Here is a 17,065-nt window from a genome sequence, read left to right as displayed (position 1 = left end):
TTGCTGCGGAAATGTGTGGTAGGTAGTCTTCCCTCTAATGGGTACTTTCAAGTAGAATGTACGCCCCTCCCTCACACTCCCTCCCAATGCAAGGCTTATTTATTTTGACTGGTGGCCTTGCAACTCCCATACGAGGCTGTGCTTTCCATCCACACCACTCTCCCACTGGCTTCACCCTCACTGCTTTAGGGATTTTAGTTTAGAGTGTGGCCCACCAATTTGTGGGCCTAGGTTCTAAGCATGCCTCTCAACCATGGCTGTCTTGCAACTTGGCTTCTTCTAAAGATCTGACTCCACTGGCTTAAAGAAAAGCCACCCCCCCTTTCACTCCATGATTCAGGTGGATACCTAGGCTTGGCCAACAGTTCTTCCGCCTTCTGGGTTCTCCTCCTCTTTGTCTTTCCTTCATTGTTTGGCCTTCTTGGCTTGGCCAACACAAGGTCTTCTCTCCTGGTTCTTCTTTTCCAACTCTCCTCATTGAAGACCCTTCTCTCTTGCAAGCTGCGTTCATTAGCTTTAGCATTCTTCTCCACTCTCCTTATTCATATGGGTGCCTGCCATTTTTAATAGTGCGATTTTGAAATTGATTAATTGAGCTGTTGACCATGACCTGATGTACTAAAGAGGGCGTTACCATTTTGGAACTAGCCATGCTGGTCCAGAGCCTGTGGGTGTCTATCCTGATCTTTCCGTGGGGGAGACAACCTCTAAGTCACTGCTTGAGTGCCTTTCATGAGCTGATAACTGGCTTATCTCTTTAAAGTTTGTGTTTACCCAGTACCAAAGATGGTCACAAATTGCTTGTTGGGAGATGGGCCAGTGGAGCTGGAGGGCAATCATCCTGATTACTTGGGTGTATATAATTGTCTCCTTTTGAGGTCCTTGCATGCTTCTGGGAATTACTACTTTGGGGGAACCCGATGGATTTAGCCATATTTTAGACCCACATATCATGGCCCACACTTTTCCATACAACCACTTGGTCTCTATTCAAAGGTTGTTTCCCCTCTGCACAGTTTCCTTCCCTGATTCTCACCATGGGTTGTTTTCCCTACTTTTCCTTTGTTTAATATTCTCCTGGAAACCTCTTTCCCTCTCTGGCCCAGGTGGAGGGCAGTGGCTAATTTGAACGAAAAAAAAAATTATTGATTATGTGCTCCGGAAAGTTGGATGGTTCATTGTGATAAATGAGCGATTTCAGTTCGATTCATCAGTCCGCTGGGGTTTGGATTAGTGTGACGTAGATTGAGGAGTAAGTTATGTCAAAGTTATACATTTCTCGTTTGTGTTGTTTAAATGACATCATAATACATTTAATTACGGTTTTCCATTGAAAGGGGATTCAACGTGTGGCCAGCGTGCCGTGTACCACAGCCTAGGAACAACTGGAATTCCTATTATTAACGTCAACAACAATTGCTCGACGGGATCAACTGCCTTGTTCATGGCCAGGCAACTCATTGCAGGAGGTAAGGCACTAAACAACCATAATGATTTTAGATCTGTTAATTGAATGTAATGTTCAGCCACATCCCAAAAATGTTGCAAATGCTAGAAGGGGGTGAACAGTGAATCTGCTAGATGGGCCATCAACCTGAAAAACCATTGTCCAACGAAACCATTCCATTAGTAAAGACCCCCAAAAGCATACACATGGTCCTTTTGAAACAATGGCACAGACCACTTTAAGAAAATTCCACACCGTTCAAACCTCAGTGTAGTCACCACACTGCAGAATCTTCCTGTAGTAAATCAAGAGCAAATGGATGGAAGAAGGTCCCACATTTTAGAATTCTCAAACTATAACCAAGAGCACAGGCAAATCACCAGCTTTTATGTTTGAGCAAGTCTTCAGGGCTGACTTGGGGGTTTGGGGGGGGAGGGGTAGATCATAGGACTTAACCATGTAATGTTAGATAATGGGCAGTACACTTGTACTAGCTAGACTCCATCTGCCTTCAGCATTAGAGTACTGTATGCATTAATTTCCTTTCTAATCTACCCACTACCACCAATCCCCTGATATAAATTGTGGCCTGGATTTCGATTCTCGAAACCACTAGGCCACTACTTCACCTTAAGGCTTTCAATCTCATCCATGAGTGAATACACCTGCCTCTGAAACAACTCCCCTTTGTGCCTCACAGCATACATAGTCAACTATGAACACTATCTCCTCAAATCTTTAGAGCTGCTAACATATTGTACCTCCATTAACATTACCAATTATGTTGACATGGATACAAGGTAACCTGTTTGGAATTATACAGAACGTCTGTAATAAACAAAGCACTGTTGTAAAGTTCATACTTTACATCTGCCTGATTTTCTGTAGAAACAAGTGATGACCAAGGCGCTTAAGTGGGTTTAAGGCTTTATTATATAGAACACAGCTCCCCAAACCCAACAAGGTACTAGCATGGACCAATTGCTATAACCACCTACACAGCGTGCTTGGCTTCTACTACAACATTGTAGGAGCTTTCCAGCGCATCTAGAATGCTACATTAACAAACCTACCTGCATGAAAAGAATACATATTGTTTTTTATCATAGGCATAATCCACAAGCAATGTGCCAAATGGTTTAAGTTGTCACTGGGTTGTACAAGTGAAAAAGGTCTCACATTTTGGTGGTAAAATATTTATCAAAGCGAAAAAGCTTTCAGTCTCTTTTTGAGGAGCAGGAGGTTTTCGTTTTCTCCAATCCCTTTACCTGTATTATTACAGAGGTGGATGGGTAAAACAAGCTGAGAAATAACCTGCACAATTGGCGAAGATGCAGGGTGCACACATAAAAGGGTTACAATAAACCATGAACTTTAAATCATGAGGTATTTATAATGCATCAGTGTACTATCAATAATGACTAAATACCACTTGGTAGAAAAACGCATTCTTTGGTAGTCCACAAGATCAGAACCATTGTTAAAAGGCAACGGACAAATTACAGAGCCCAATTAATTTTGGGGTGCAAACCCCTTCCTCAGGGTGAATCCATAAAGAAAGTGAAAAAAACAATCATGCCAAGTGATCCCTTATAGTACAGGGATCACTATGCTCATCTACCTCCAACCTTCTGCGAGTGAGCCGGTTCTCTAAGCAGAGATTTGAAGGGAGATCCTTATCCTCAGCAGGTGCCTCCCTCTGGAATAGCCTCCCTGCCGCCTTCCGTCTTGAGCTGGATCTCCTTAAATTCTGAAACTCCTCAGGACTTTCCTCTTCTCTTCTTCATTCTCTCTCCCTCTACCCTGCTAACCCATTTCTCTTTTTTTTCTCCCCTCTCTCCCTCCTCTTCTTACAGCACACTGACTGGCTCCCGGGTGTACCTCAGAGTCTCACTGGTCCCCGGCACCCCCGCCAGTCCTCCTTCGCACTTGCCTCAGGGCCCTACACCCCACACACACTCGATGCACTTGAGAAACTAACCCTAGAGAGTGGCTACCTCTGCACGTACCCCAGTCTGAACCGATCGGGTGCACATATGACCCCCTGTGCACTTGCTCGATCCGTACGCACCGGCCTGAAGAGTGTCTGTCTGTGCTCCCTGGTCTTCACCCCTTAATTGCACTGTTAAAACGGCAGAATCGCTGCCAGGCCTATTTGCTGTCTCCCAAACTGTTAAATGCATATTTTCTGCACTTACTCTGCCTGTGCAACTTCAGGGCTCTGAGCGACTGTTTTTTTTTCCCCTTGTTCCCACCCTCTTTGAGTGCTTTGAAACACTTGCCTGTTTATAGGCGCTATATAAATAAACAATACCATACCATACAGAAAAAATCCATTACTAATGTTGTATGGAAAGAACAATACATAATAAAATGTCATACCTGTCTTAGGTCAATGGAAACATTATCACCAATAGGGGATGATCAAACATCCAATCAAAACGATTGAACCCTCGGAGCCAAAAAATACCTGTGAACCTCAGGTGTAGTAGAGACCACATGTAAAAAGAGTGAATTGAAAGTTAAATCATATATGAAAAAGAATCTTTTTTGAATAGGCAGTAAACAATTGAAAATAATAGAAAAACTGTGAATACAAAGACATGTTCAAAACACACCGAGGGGATTGGGTCCTCCGACGTATTCCATATCTATGACATGTAATCACCACAGCTGTGCTGCTTCAGAAACTTTTTTCTGCGTCCTGCGTCGATGACGTCGACGCGCCGTCGTCGAGGACCTCCTCCGACTTCCGACGTCATCCGATGTGATAAGTAGGACGCACGACGCCCGTAGCCTCAGTTCCGTTTTTTCCGCGAACGTGTTGCTTCGTGAATCTCGGTTAACGCCTCGACTCTTTGGAGTTCTGTTCTTCTCGGTTCTTCGAACCTGTTCGTTTTGTGCAAATCCTTCGTGTGAAGATGTCTTCTACTTCGTCTTCGACCCCGCGTCTGGGTTTCAAGAAGTGCGGGGAGTGTGGGTCCAAGATGTCGGTGACGGACTCGCACGATGCCTGCCTCTGGTGCCTCGGGGAGGCCCACGACACGGATGACTGTATCGACTGCCAGTCGCTCACGTCCAAAGCCTTACGCGAACGTAAGAAGAAGTTGTCGGTAGGTCGGGTGTCCATGCCCCGGAAGTCGAAGTCTGCGGGGCTTTCGACGGATGATTTGAGGGGTGACTCTCCGCGTCATCGTCGGAAGTCTCGTAGGTCTCCTTCTAGGAGTCGGTCTCGCCACTCCTCAGCCTCTTCGAGGCATTCTCGGAAGCGCCGACACCGGTCGTCTTACAGGTCCTCTTCGGAGGACTCTGCCCGGCACGTCGCTTACCCCACCAGCCGTGCGACGCCGGAGGAATGGGCTTCCTTCGGGAAGAAAATTCTGGCGATTCTTGAGTCGCAGGGTACTAAGCCGTCCGTGCCCCCGAGTGGGGTCGGTCGTGAGAGGTCGAGAGACACCGCTCGCAAGAGTGGTCGGCACGAGTCACGGGAGAGGTCCCGTTCGGACAAGGAGACTCGTTCTCGACGTACCCGTTCCAGGTCCCGGTCCTCGACGCGTTCGAGACCGTGTGCACCTGTGAGGTCTTTGAGGAAGACATCGACGCCTGAGGCGTCAAGGGCGTCGACAGGCTTTCTCGAGGCTCCGGCTCCGAGGAAGTCGTTGAAGCCGTCGACGCTCAGATCGTCGAGGGACACGCTCGGGGCTCCGGCTTTGAGGGCTGTGTCGACGCCGCCGATGCTGGCGGCGCTGCATCTGACGTCGACGCCGATTTCCTCGACGTCGATGCCGATCCTCTCGGCGCCGATGCCGGTTCTCTCGACGCCGGCGCCGATTCGCTCGACGCCATCGAAGCCTTTCGTGTCGGAGGTACCCTGTGGCACGGGAGAACCCCCTAGGAAGGCTCTGGTTAAGAGCAAGCACTCTCGGGTGCCTTCTTTTCGCCACCTGGAATATATTTCAGAGGCGGATGAGGATTCTGATGGCCTGGTTCCTAGTCAGGTTCCAGATGACACTGTCTCGGGCCATAGTCAGTTTGACGATTTGAGGCAGTCACTGCATGATGCCAGTGGACTGGACACCTCTCCGGAGGTGGAGTTTTGTAGGCCTGAGCCTGGCTCTCATGCCAATTCCTCGTACCGGCGCCTTATGGCTAGGGTTTCTGAGTACTTGGGATGGTCTGCTCCCCCAGGGGAGTTTGTGCAGGATGATCTGACGGACATCCTTGATGTTGGTCCCCCAACTGACCCGGTACTGCCGTTCCATATGGCTTTACAGAGAAGGGTGGCGGCGGCTTGGACTGCTCCGGAGAGTCTCCCGGCGGTGGGCAGATCCTTGTCGCGAAAATACCGTCCAGCCAGTAGCGACCCCTGCTACTTGACCAGGCACCCCACTCCGGAGAGTTTGGTGGTGCAGGCGGCCACGGCCCCGGCAAAGCAGGCGTCGTACCCTACCATCCCCTCCTGATAGGGACGACAAACGTTTTGATGGCTGGGCGAAGAAAGTGTTTTCTTCTGGTGGTATGGCGCTTCAGGCGGCCAACTCCATTTGTGCCCTGTCTCGTTTCACGCACACTCTGTGGAACTGTGTAGCGTTAGCGGCTGAACATATTCCCGAAGGGGACGAACGGGATGGTTTCCTTGCTATGGTCCAGGATGGTAAGGATGCCATGTGTGAGTCCGTTCAGTCGGGTTTGGACTTAGCTGAATGCGTCAGTAGGTCCATGGCGGCGAGCACCGTGATACGCAGGTTTGCGTGGTTGCGGAAGTCGGGGTTTGCTCCTGATGTGCAGTCCCGGCTCCTCAACATGCCCTTTGACGGTGAACACCTTTTTGGCAGCAAGGCTGACGAGAGCCTTGAGAGGTTGCAGACCTCCAAAGCTGCAGCGAAGTCGTTGGGCGCTGCAGTTTGCCAACCTCCGCCTTTTCGTCCTAGGGGACAGCAGCGGAGGGGTGGTTCCTTTCGCTATTACTCGTCCTTCAGTAAAGCGAGAGGAGCTGGCAGTCAAAGAGGCCAACGCAGGGGTACCAGAGGTGGACGACAGGGTACCCGTGGTGCCAAGGCCGCTCGGGCAGTTGCCTCTCTGCCCTCAGGTAACGCCTCAGCCGCTCCCACTCAGTCATGAGGCCATGTCCCATGGTTCGCCGGTTGGGGGAAGGCTGGCGCAGCATCTTGTAGAGTGGCAAGCCATTACTTCAGATGTGTGGGTTCTGGAGATCATAACCCACGGCTACTGTCTTCCCTTTCGGCACAGGCCTCGCGACAATCCACCGGGGAACCTCTCTTTGCAGAGTCCGGATCCGCTCCTTGCGCAGGAAATTCAAGCCCTGCTGGAGAAAGGCGCCATAGAACTGGTGCCTGTAGCGGAGAGGAACAAGGGATGGTATTCCCCTTATTTTTTTATTTCGAAGAAAGACGGGGGATTGAGACCCATCATGGACTTGCGCGGTTTGAACAAACTCCTCAGGAAGGACAAGTTCAAGATGGTTACTCTCTCTCAAGTCCTCCAGGCCCTTCAGCTTCAGGACTGGTTGGTGTCACTCGACCTCAAGGATGCTTACTTCCATGTGCCGATCCATCCCAAGCACAAGAAGTACCTGAGGTTCGCGGTTGGCGACTCGCACTTTCAGTTTCGGGTCCTGCCGTTCGGATTGACCTCCGCCCCGAGGGTTTTCACCAAGCTCATGGTGGTGGTGGCAGCGCATCTCAGGCAAGGGGGGGATTCACGTCTACCCCTACCTGGACGATTAGTTGATCAGGGGGAGCTCTCCCGAGCAAGTCCTGGATCATCTGTCCGTCACCTGCCACTCCCTTCACAGGCTGGGCTTCTCCCTCAATTTAAAGAAGTCCCATTTGACGCCAACACAGCGGCTCCAGTACATCGGAGCAGTGCTCGACACTTCCCTGGGGCAGTGTTTTCCTCCCCAGGTGAGGGCTCTTCACATTCAGCAGATGGTGCACAAGTTTCAGCATGCCCAGACGCTCCCAGCGTTCGAGTTCTTGAGGTTGCTCGGCCTCATGGCATCCTGCATTCTTCTGGTGCCAGAGGCTCGCCTGCGGATTAGATCTTTGCAGTGGGCACTCAAGACGCAATGGTCGCAGTCCTCCGGCAGGATGTCGGACCCGGTTCAGGTGCCGCCCTCGGTCGCCCGGGACCTTCTGTGGTGGGCCGTCAAAGGCAACTTGATGAAGGGGGCTCCGTTTTGGCTTCCCTGGCCGGAGGTGACGATCGTGACGGATGCATCCCTCACGGGAAGGGGAGCTCATGCCAACGGGCTGACAGTCAGCAGTCGTTGGTCTCCGTCGGAGTCCAGACTCCATATCAATCTGTTGGAGCTGAGGGCCGTCAGGCTAGCCCTGAAGGCTTTTCTGCCGACTGTGCGAGGAAAGAGTGTCCTGATCCTGACGGACAACACAGTGGCCATGCACTACCTCAACAAAAAGGGGGGGGCAGGGTCACTTCCTCTGTGCAGGGAGGCGATGCAGCTCGAGTTCTGGGCCATCCAGCAGGAAGTTTCGATCTCGGCAGTTCATCTGGCCGGAGACGAAAACGTGACGGCGGACGCTCTGAGCAGGCAGAGCGCGATCTCTCACGAGTGGGAGTTGGCTCAGGAGATTCTCCTGGAGATCTTTGCCCTTTGGGGGACCCCTCAAGTGGATCTCTTCGCCTCCAGTGTCAACCGGAAGTGCGAAAGGTTTTGCTCGCGGGAATTTCCTCCAAAAGGAGCCTTAGGAGACGCGTTCGTGGTGGAGTGGTCATTCCCGCTGCTGTACGTGTTTCCTCCAGTCCCCGTCATCCCGCAAGTGCTGCGGAGGTTACGGAAGTTCGGTTCCCGGATGATCCTCATTGCCCCGGCGTGGGCTCGGAGGACGTGGTACCCGGACCTTCTCGACTTGTCCATCTGCCCTCCACGTCGTCTTCCCTACCGAGACGATCTGCTCTCACGGGAGGGGGGGTCTGGTTCTCCATCCAGAGGTCAGATCCCTCAACCTTGACGCTTGGCTTCTGAAAGGTTGAGGTATAAGGATTGGGACCTCCCTGAAGACGTGATGGAGGTGTTGCTTTCGGCCCGAAGGCCAGCAACAAAGTCTCTGTACCGTTGCCGTTGGCGTAAGTTCTGCGACTGGTGCAGAGTTCAGAATGTGGATCCTTTTGCATGTGACAGCCCCATGGTTCTGTCCTTTTTACTTTCTTTGTCCCACAGGGGCTTGCAAGTGGGTACCATTAAAGGTTACCTGGCAGCGCTGTCCATCTTTAAGCGCTCGTCTGAAGAGTGTTCTTACTTTAAAATCCCTTTAATTTCACAGTTTCTGAAAGGGCTCACTAATGTGTTCCCTCCGTCACCTTTTCTGGTGCCCGGTTGGGATTTAAACCTTGTTCTTAAGTTTCTTATGGGTGCTCCGTTTGAGCCTTTGCATTCTTGCCCTTTGAGGCTGTTAACTCTGAAAACTGTGTTTTTAGTTGCGGTTACTTCCGCTCGCAGAGTGTGTGAGTTACAGGCACTTTCAGTTAAGCCACCCTTCACTGTATTTCACAAGGACAGGGTTGTCCTTAGAGTTCGTCCTTCTTTTCTTCCGAAGGTAGTGACGGAATTTCATTTGGCCCAGAAGGTTGTTCTTCCGGCATTCTATCCTCCTCCGCATCCTGGTAGGAGAGCTTTAAGCTTTTATGCTTCACGCATGTCCCGGGTCAGAGTGGACGATCAACTCTTTATTGGTTACGCTGGAAAGCGTTTGGGGCAAGCTGTGACGAAACGGACTTTGTCTCGCTGGATTATTTTAGCCATCTCGGAGTGTTACCGCTTGGCGGGTAAGGACCCACCGGCTGGCTTGCGGGCCCATTCTACCAGGGGTGTGGCTGCATCTACTGCCCTGCAGAGGGGTGTTCCTATTCGCAACATCTGTGATGAAGCCACCTGGGTTTCAGTACATACATTTGTACGTCACTATTCCCTCGATTCCATCTGAGGACAGGATCTGGCCTTTGGTAAGGCGGTCCTTTGCTCTGCTATTTGATTGGCTATTCTAAATTTTGATTCTAAATTCTTTCCCTCCTCCTTGCTCTGGTACTGCTTTGGGAGTCTGTCATAGATACGGAATACGTCGGAGGACCCAATCCCCTCGAACAAGTTACTTTCTTACCTGGTAACGTTCTTTCGATGGGATGGTCCGACGACGTATTCCATATCGCTCCCGCCCTGCCTTCCCCGCTGCAAAATTTCTTTTGCGATTGCAGCTTACGTTCCGCAAGGCTTTGTGTCTGACTGGCAGTTGACTAATGTCACACGTTCTGGGGGAAAAAACTACAACTGAGGCTACGGGCGTCGTGCGTCCTACTTATCACATCGGATGACGTCGGAAGTCGGAGGAGGTCCTCGACGACGACGGCGCGTCGACGTCATCGACGCAAGATGCAGACGCCGAAAAAAGTTTCCAAAGCAGCACATCTGTGATGATTACATGTCATAGATATGGAATACGTCGTCGGACCATCCCATCGAAAGAACGTTACCAGGTAAGAAAGTAACTTGTTCTACTAGAATATCTTGACAAACTGCAAAGGTGCAGCACTTAACCTGACACAGGATGTCAGTGGATTGAACAAAATGCCAATAATGGCCCGTGTATATTAAAAAAGAAAGGGCTGTAGCGCATAGCGTGTAGTGGCATCATCCCACAAGACTGCTCAATGATGTCCTGACCGCATGTTTGGTGCGATTGATGAAACAAAAATGATATTACTGTTCATTAGTCAGGCAACAAAGAAATAAGAAATATTTGTTTACATCGATGTATTATAGGAACATCAAGGAGGTGCAATAATGTAGCGCCAGAACGTCGTGACATCACTACGCACATGTGCGCCGTGAAGCGGGTACATCCAACAGCCTGATTATAAACAAAAGCAAAGCCAAAAAAGCAAAAAAATTAAAAGGAGTATCCACAAACAGAATAGATAAAGCAAAGATGGAAGAATAGACAAAATAGACAGTGCATTGGTTGTCGGTATGGTCAAACCCGAAAGCCACTTTAACACACATGATTATGAGAGCACTGACGACCAGCCTGCCAAAATCTAAACTACCATGGCTAGCCTATATTTACAAATGTATTTCCCAGTTTCTAACACGAGGCATTGTTTGTCCCCGTTTAGTTGCTAGTTTCAGAATGGATCAATCACTGTAGAGGCATGAGTCCAGCAGACCGCTGTCTCTTATTCTTCACTGCATCCACATTCCAAGATAACCAGGTCCAAATATTAATTAAAGAGAATGCTCTCGCAATATTTTGGAAACTCCAAATACGAATTTAAGGTAGGCAGACTCAAACTACCTTATAGCTTTGTTTGTCTGTCAGTTGACTCTTTTATTTTCATTTTCATTTACTTGAACCTGACCTAATAGTCCTTAGTGACATATGCATGACTTTGCATGCATTTTTTTCAATGTATTTATTTATAAGGTCAGCAACACGGAGGTCAAGAGTTTTGCGACCAAACTCAACATTTTTTACTTGTAAAACTTATCCAATCTAGCAATGTATGGACTCACCGTTCTGAGAAAAGCACAGCCAGTCAGCCAGGTATGCTACCCACATTTGGCCTGACGGCATTTTTAACAAACAACACACTTCTCATTACAAATGTGCCTTGAATTGCCCTTTAACAAAAGTCTATATCAAATTATTTCTCACAGTGGTTGCTTCTACTGCCACACCTTCTGTGATGTTGCCTCGTGCTGAGATCATTCCTGCCCTATTTTTTTCAGATGTTCTGCCCCGTTTATTTTCGGTAAGCTCCTCATCTGGTTATCTTAATTAATACTACAGTCAGATTTTATGGCATTTTTGCCTTTTGGCTTAAACTCACTTTGCAAGCGATCTCGATTGAATTCAGTACTCAAACCATAGAGCATTGTTTTTACCAAATATAAGAATATCTTTTGTCTGCTTCCCCATAGGGTTTCAGTTGTTGTTTCGTACGCCCTGAGGAAGGCAATTTTGGAAGTTACTTGCCAGACAGGTGGCTTATTTGCCGAAACGTGTTCCTGATGTCTGTCAATACTTTACGTAAATTTTCTTCAAAACGTTTTGATAAGCAAAGACACCTACACGTTGGCAGACCTGTTCAGTCAGTTCAGTCATTATTTGAAAATTTACCACAATTAGAGTGGAGACATATTTTCACAAACCGATGTTCATCTTTTGCATCTTAGGGTGATGCAGATATTGTTTTTATTTTTTCTCACCACCAAATGACTTATTCTGTTTTTTTTGCTTAATGTCTTTTTGCTTAAATGCTTTGTTGCATCATTGTTTAATCTTAGATTGTCTAATAAATGTCACAATGTTTTCATTGACTATATATGCATCTTCTATTTGTTATTTTTTGGTCTAATTTTTTACCTTTGTAACACAATACTTATCAAAATAAATGTTGTTCTCCTTTTTCGCTTCAATACCATCTTGATTGCTTTTAAAGTTTGACATAGCCATTAAATTTGTTCTTCAAGTGATATTGTTAACGATACACTCCACATTTAAATCATTATTTTCAAAAGCATTTTTTCAAATTACTTTACCAGCAGTTTGGACCTCATTGTTATTGATTTAAGATGAGATTACACATGCACTCCTTTTTATCATGCCATTTTAATGTTTTTACATTGCTCTGTATGAATAAATTTTGCCTTACTGGAATCGTTTTTAAATTCTTTTAATTTTTGAAAATTATTGTTCACCATTGTAATAGTTTTTGTGTATTGTTTGTATTTCGGTTTATGGATTTTTTCCCGAATAAACTTAACTGATGATGAAAATACACATCCAAATAACTAAACCAAACAAAGACGATCAGGATTCAGTGAATCTGTACAAATTTTCATAAAAAAAGGTAATGATCAATAACATTTAAGGCAATATTTATATAATAAATCCAGGATGGTAATGAAAAGTACAGTCATGTCCAACAATAATGAAACCCAACAAAATAGTGACAATGAGTCTACTTGTGACATGAATCGTAGAACACACGTCAAATTACAGTGCTCATTCATGCCTCCATGGGTCACTGAATCCAAACGATCCCTCCCAAACGCTCCTCTTCAGTCAAGCTTGTTGTGTATGTCATCATAGGGTGTAGATGTTATCACTTCCAAGATTTCAAAATTCACTTGTGATACTTGATGGCATTGCTCATGGGAATATCTTGCCACAGCTGAATGTGGGTTGTTGGTCCTAATGTTGGATCTTTGTTTATTCCAACAAATCCTGGCTGCTCACTTTGAATGACCAACGTAGTATATGCCATAAGATCGTCTGATACAATAAATAATGCATGTTGTACCTTACATGTTGCAAAATGCTTCAAAATGATTTTCTCTCCTGTTCTCGGATGATATACAGTGTTGCCTTGAGTGACATTATTGCAATTCACACATTAGAAAGATGGAAAGGGACTTCTCTTCCTGCTCTCGTGAGTGTTTGGTTTCTTCCCTTTATTCACCAATAAGTTACTCAGGTTATTACTGCATGTTTAGGTGAACACTGGAGGCGATCGAAACAGGTGACGCATCCTATCATCAGTATCAATAATATCCCAGTGCTGAAGGTTTAATTTCGTAGCTTTGTATGGAATATGTAGAACTAACTACCAAATCTGTAGTAGTGTTTTTTTTTTTTTTTTCTTATTAGTCAGAATCCTGTCTCTAGGAATTTCGACAACCTTCTTTACAAGAGGAGTTAAATCATAATTCTGATATCCACGATCAATACATTTATCACCCATTTTGTCCAGTTGTATTTGGAAATGTCATATCTATGTGTGGAGTGTTCTAGTGTAGCAATGTCTCATGTCTAGGTTCTGCCGTCTTATGGTCTGGTAATATACCCATAGTTTGGAATAGATATTGTTATATCTTTATCATGTAGGCACTTTGATCATAGAACAGGCTTTGCCATCATATGGCCAGATAAACCCACTACTCTGGTGCTCATGTATTCCTTCCATATGACAAGCCTGGGTAGTGGCATGGTATGCCCTGGTATTCCTGCCATATGCTAGGTGCTGGCATGGTATTCTAAAGTACTCATTGTATGTGAAGTCTGTTGGATATAAACCCAGGACTGACTGAAAATATCACACATCACTAGTGGATTGGCCATATTCTGTTAATGACCTTTGTATTTTACTGTATGCAGCACACTCTATCTTCCATGGATGCGGTGGCAGACACTTTGTAAGTGCCCCCACCCCATCCCTTTGTTCCAAGCAGCAGTTTTGATCAGGCCTCCTCTGCACAGACTGGTGGCTGTTTAATTTTTTACTTATTTTCTGGATGCATTTTCCCAGACTGCGTTTTGAACCACAATAATGCATTTAAGGGGACCTTCTACTCAAAATAGCATCCCCTCGTGTTTTAAGTCCTGTTCAAAATGGCCTGTACTATATTGGCCTTCTTTCTACCTACCAGGCGGAGGAGGGTGTTCTTTCTTCATGCACCTTGTCAGTCTTCTTGCTCTTGCTAGACTTTTGAGAGCGCTCTCCTTTGTGTGTGTGTGCTGACAGGAAGTGCGGAAAGGGCTTGTCTGCCACCAATATATATTCTTCCAGGGGCTTGGATGTTGTTGGGCCGATTCTGTGTCCTGGATTTCCATTATTCGACAGGCACCTCCAAGTTTTTCTGTTGCAAATTGACCTTATTGGAGGGCTGGGGGTCATCTCCAACAACCTTCCTGGATAATGACGAGAGCAGCTGAACCCAGGAACCAAGTCTGCCAATGAAGTTGAAGAGATCCGAAAGAACACGCCTGAGGGATGCCGGAGAACTGCTGCAGAAACCAGCAGTGGCTTAGCCAAAACCTCTATGTTGCACACCTTGTCTCCTAATTGACTAGGAAGAATGCTGCAATGTGCCTTACTCCCCAAGACTGTTGGGAGCAACCTGTCATCTGTCCTGCTTAAGGTACATCCACTATGTTTCGTCGTAAGAATGTGCAGCTTTACATTTCATCTGCAAGGCCCGTAACCAGCTGTTCATCGTTGCATGAACTTCTGGCAGGCCAAATGTCTGAAATTCTTTGCAGGTGTCCTCAAGGCTTTGATGGGACACTGGAAGTCCGCTGTGCGGTGTAGGGCAAAAGCAATATGCAAAATGTTGACTTAAGTCAACTTTCAGCAAAAGGAGGAGTATCTATGTCCACTGGAGTTCAGAGATGACCCACAGAAGTACTGACCCAGACACCATCGTCATGGGCCAACCACGGATAGCGCTAAGAAAAGTGGACTTTGCATCCAATGTAAGCCCAATGAGGTGGAGGAGGAGAAGCACACACAGAGTTGCTGAGTGCCTCCTGAATCTCCCTGGATTCAGTGTAGGACGTGCATCTGTGAAGATCTCCATGAGGGTCTCTCCTTCATTGTGGAACCGAACCTGGGTGTCCCCCATACACTTGGAACCTAATGCTTACTGGCAGTGAACAACCTTGAACCCGTGACTCGATGACCCTGCACTGCGACTACTTAGTGACCTACTTTCACCTGAAATCACTTTGACGGTTCTAGGGATTTGGGGGCCTGAGATCTCATATCTCCTGACCCCTCTACCTCCATTGGGTTTGCTCTAACTAACTTAAGTACTTGTCCTGCACTAGCTGAGTGGATACTCCTGGACTACTCGCCTCTCCCCTCAGAAATCTTTTGGGTCATCTAAGCAACAACAAGAGACTTGATACAGGTTAAGGCTGGAGTTCTGAAGTTTGAGTATGTGATGCTAGGTGATTTATACTTCTAGAGCCTATGAATTGATGTGTGTTAACATCTGTTTTATCTGCTTTGGTAAATGCATTTATTGTTTAGATAACTGCTTGGGATTCTAAAGTAGTGCGTTACCCATAGTGGGTTACCTAACAGTGAGTTGTATAGAAGTACTAAAGTATTTTTGCTTACTCTTAAATAAATGTGCCTTATGATTGCTATTGTTCTTTTATAACGCGCTTAATACCACTGAGTGGTTTCTAGGCGTGGGATCGGGATTCAAACCTGTGTTGCACTGCGTTGTCTTGCTATCAAGACAAACGTGTTGCCCCTGATCTATCCTTCCACTCCTTCCTTAGTGTTACATTGTAATAAATTGTTATGTTTATAACTTACCTGTGTGGGTCTTTTTCTTAAGTCTGCTAAGTGTTAACTGTACTACGTAACAGTTTACTTAGTTTAGCCTTGCTGCTAGGTCAGCACTACTTAAGAGATGGGTGTGATAAAGTAGGGGTGTAAGTTCCTAATCATAGGTTGACCTTTCCAAGTCCTACCTCAGTTAGTGACCTTGAATAACTCTCCCAAAAGTGGGTACATTGATAACTGTTTGGAAAAACTTCAGCAGCTGAACAATTGCTGACTAATGGGCCATGATTAAGGTTCATTAAAGCAATTCACAGAAACTCCTTCACCCACCGTGAGGCAGTGGAGTGCAGCCTGTGTACATCACATAACGCAAAATAATGCACAGCAAGATTTATGAAACAATACTGGTGATCCAGGAAGACTGGGCGTGAAGCGCAACAAAATGTATGCAATACAAGTAGGATAAGTGTATATGGATCCATGCCACCACTTTAAACTCTTTGGATTACATTTAGAGCTCATTGACATTGAGTGAAAAGTACACTTTGTTTGTCCCCTCTTCAGTGGAAAAGTCATGTGCTGGTGGCATGGTGTCCTAAGTCTACTCTGAGGAAAGTGTTGTTCAAAACCTCAGGATGTCAGAAAGATTATACCTACAATATCCAAGTCTGCTGCAACCACAATGGATGACACATGAATGTTTCAGAACTATCTTGGACAAAGAGGAACTACACACACTCGCATATACACCTGAACACACAGACCTACAAAGACACTCTTCAACAAGAAGAAGCTTGAAACATTCTGACCGGGAGTGAGTAATACTCAGGCAGCAGATGACTGCAAGAGAAATACACTCTTCAACAACAGGCCGCATTGTCAATTTCTCAAATTATAGCACAACAGAGGCAGAAAATGCAGTATTTTCCAAGGGGCTCACATTCTGCCTTTTCTGAATTTACTGATCAATCGGAACTGTGCAGTGATCTCGAAGCGCCGTCAGGCGATTCAGACTGAAGGAATAATTTTTTTGACATCATAAGACTTTGGTCAGGTCAGCAATAGAATGGTTAACAACTGGGAAAGTAACAGGGAGAAGAGGCATCTTCCAACTGCACTTCACAAAGCTATATTCAACCAAAGACTGGACCAATACATTTCAAGTTTCAGACCTATCGCAACATCTGCCATACTGGACAAAGGCATACTGGATAAAGGCATGAAACAGTCTTTTTACCTGACACTTAGAAAAAGGAGTGAAATAAGTCCCATGACAACAGAGTATTATATTCAAACCAGCAGACAAAGGAGGAGATGTTGTCATGATGAACAGCAGAGACTTTGCAGGAAGGACTAAGACAACTTTCTGACACAAGATATTAAACAAAGCTGCAGAAACATCCAAACAAGCCATACAAAAGCGAAAGCAATAGGTTTGTAAAGACCCTTCTGTAGCGCATTAAGGAACCCATTATGGCCCTCGTACCAGATGACCCTCGTACC

At 46.4% G+C, this 17,065-nt stretch overlaps 1 protein-coding gene across 1 annotated transcript in view; it reads left to right on the top strand.

Moving 5' to 3' along the window:
* Positions 1 to 17,065, top strand: part of LOC138546965 (sterol carrier protein 2-like) — a 757,362-nt gene that overhangs the window by 120,643 nt on the left and 619,654 nt on the right. Inside the window, exon 4 of the mRNA XM_069642177.1 lies at positions 1,338 to 1,469. Within this exon, the coding sequence (XP_069498278.1) occupies positions 1,338 to 1,469 (132 nt within the window). The remainder of the gene's footprint in view (positions 1 to 1,337; positions 1,470 to 17,065) is intronic.

This window comes from Ambystoma mexicanum, chromosome 1q, assembly GCF_040938575.1.
Source record: "Ambystoma mexicanum isolate Mex_15411 chromosome 1q, UKY_AmexF1_1, whole genome shotgun sequence".
NCBI lineage: Eukaryota > Metazoa > Chordata > Amphibia > Caudata > Ambystomatidae > Ambystoma > Ambystoma mexicanum.
The sequence above is the reverse complement of the archived record's forward strand: the minus strand, read 5'-3'. Positions and strand labels throughout refer to the sequence as shown.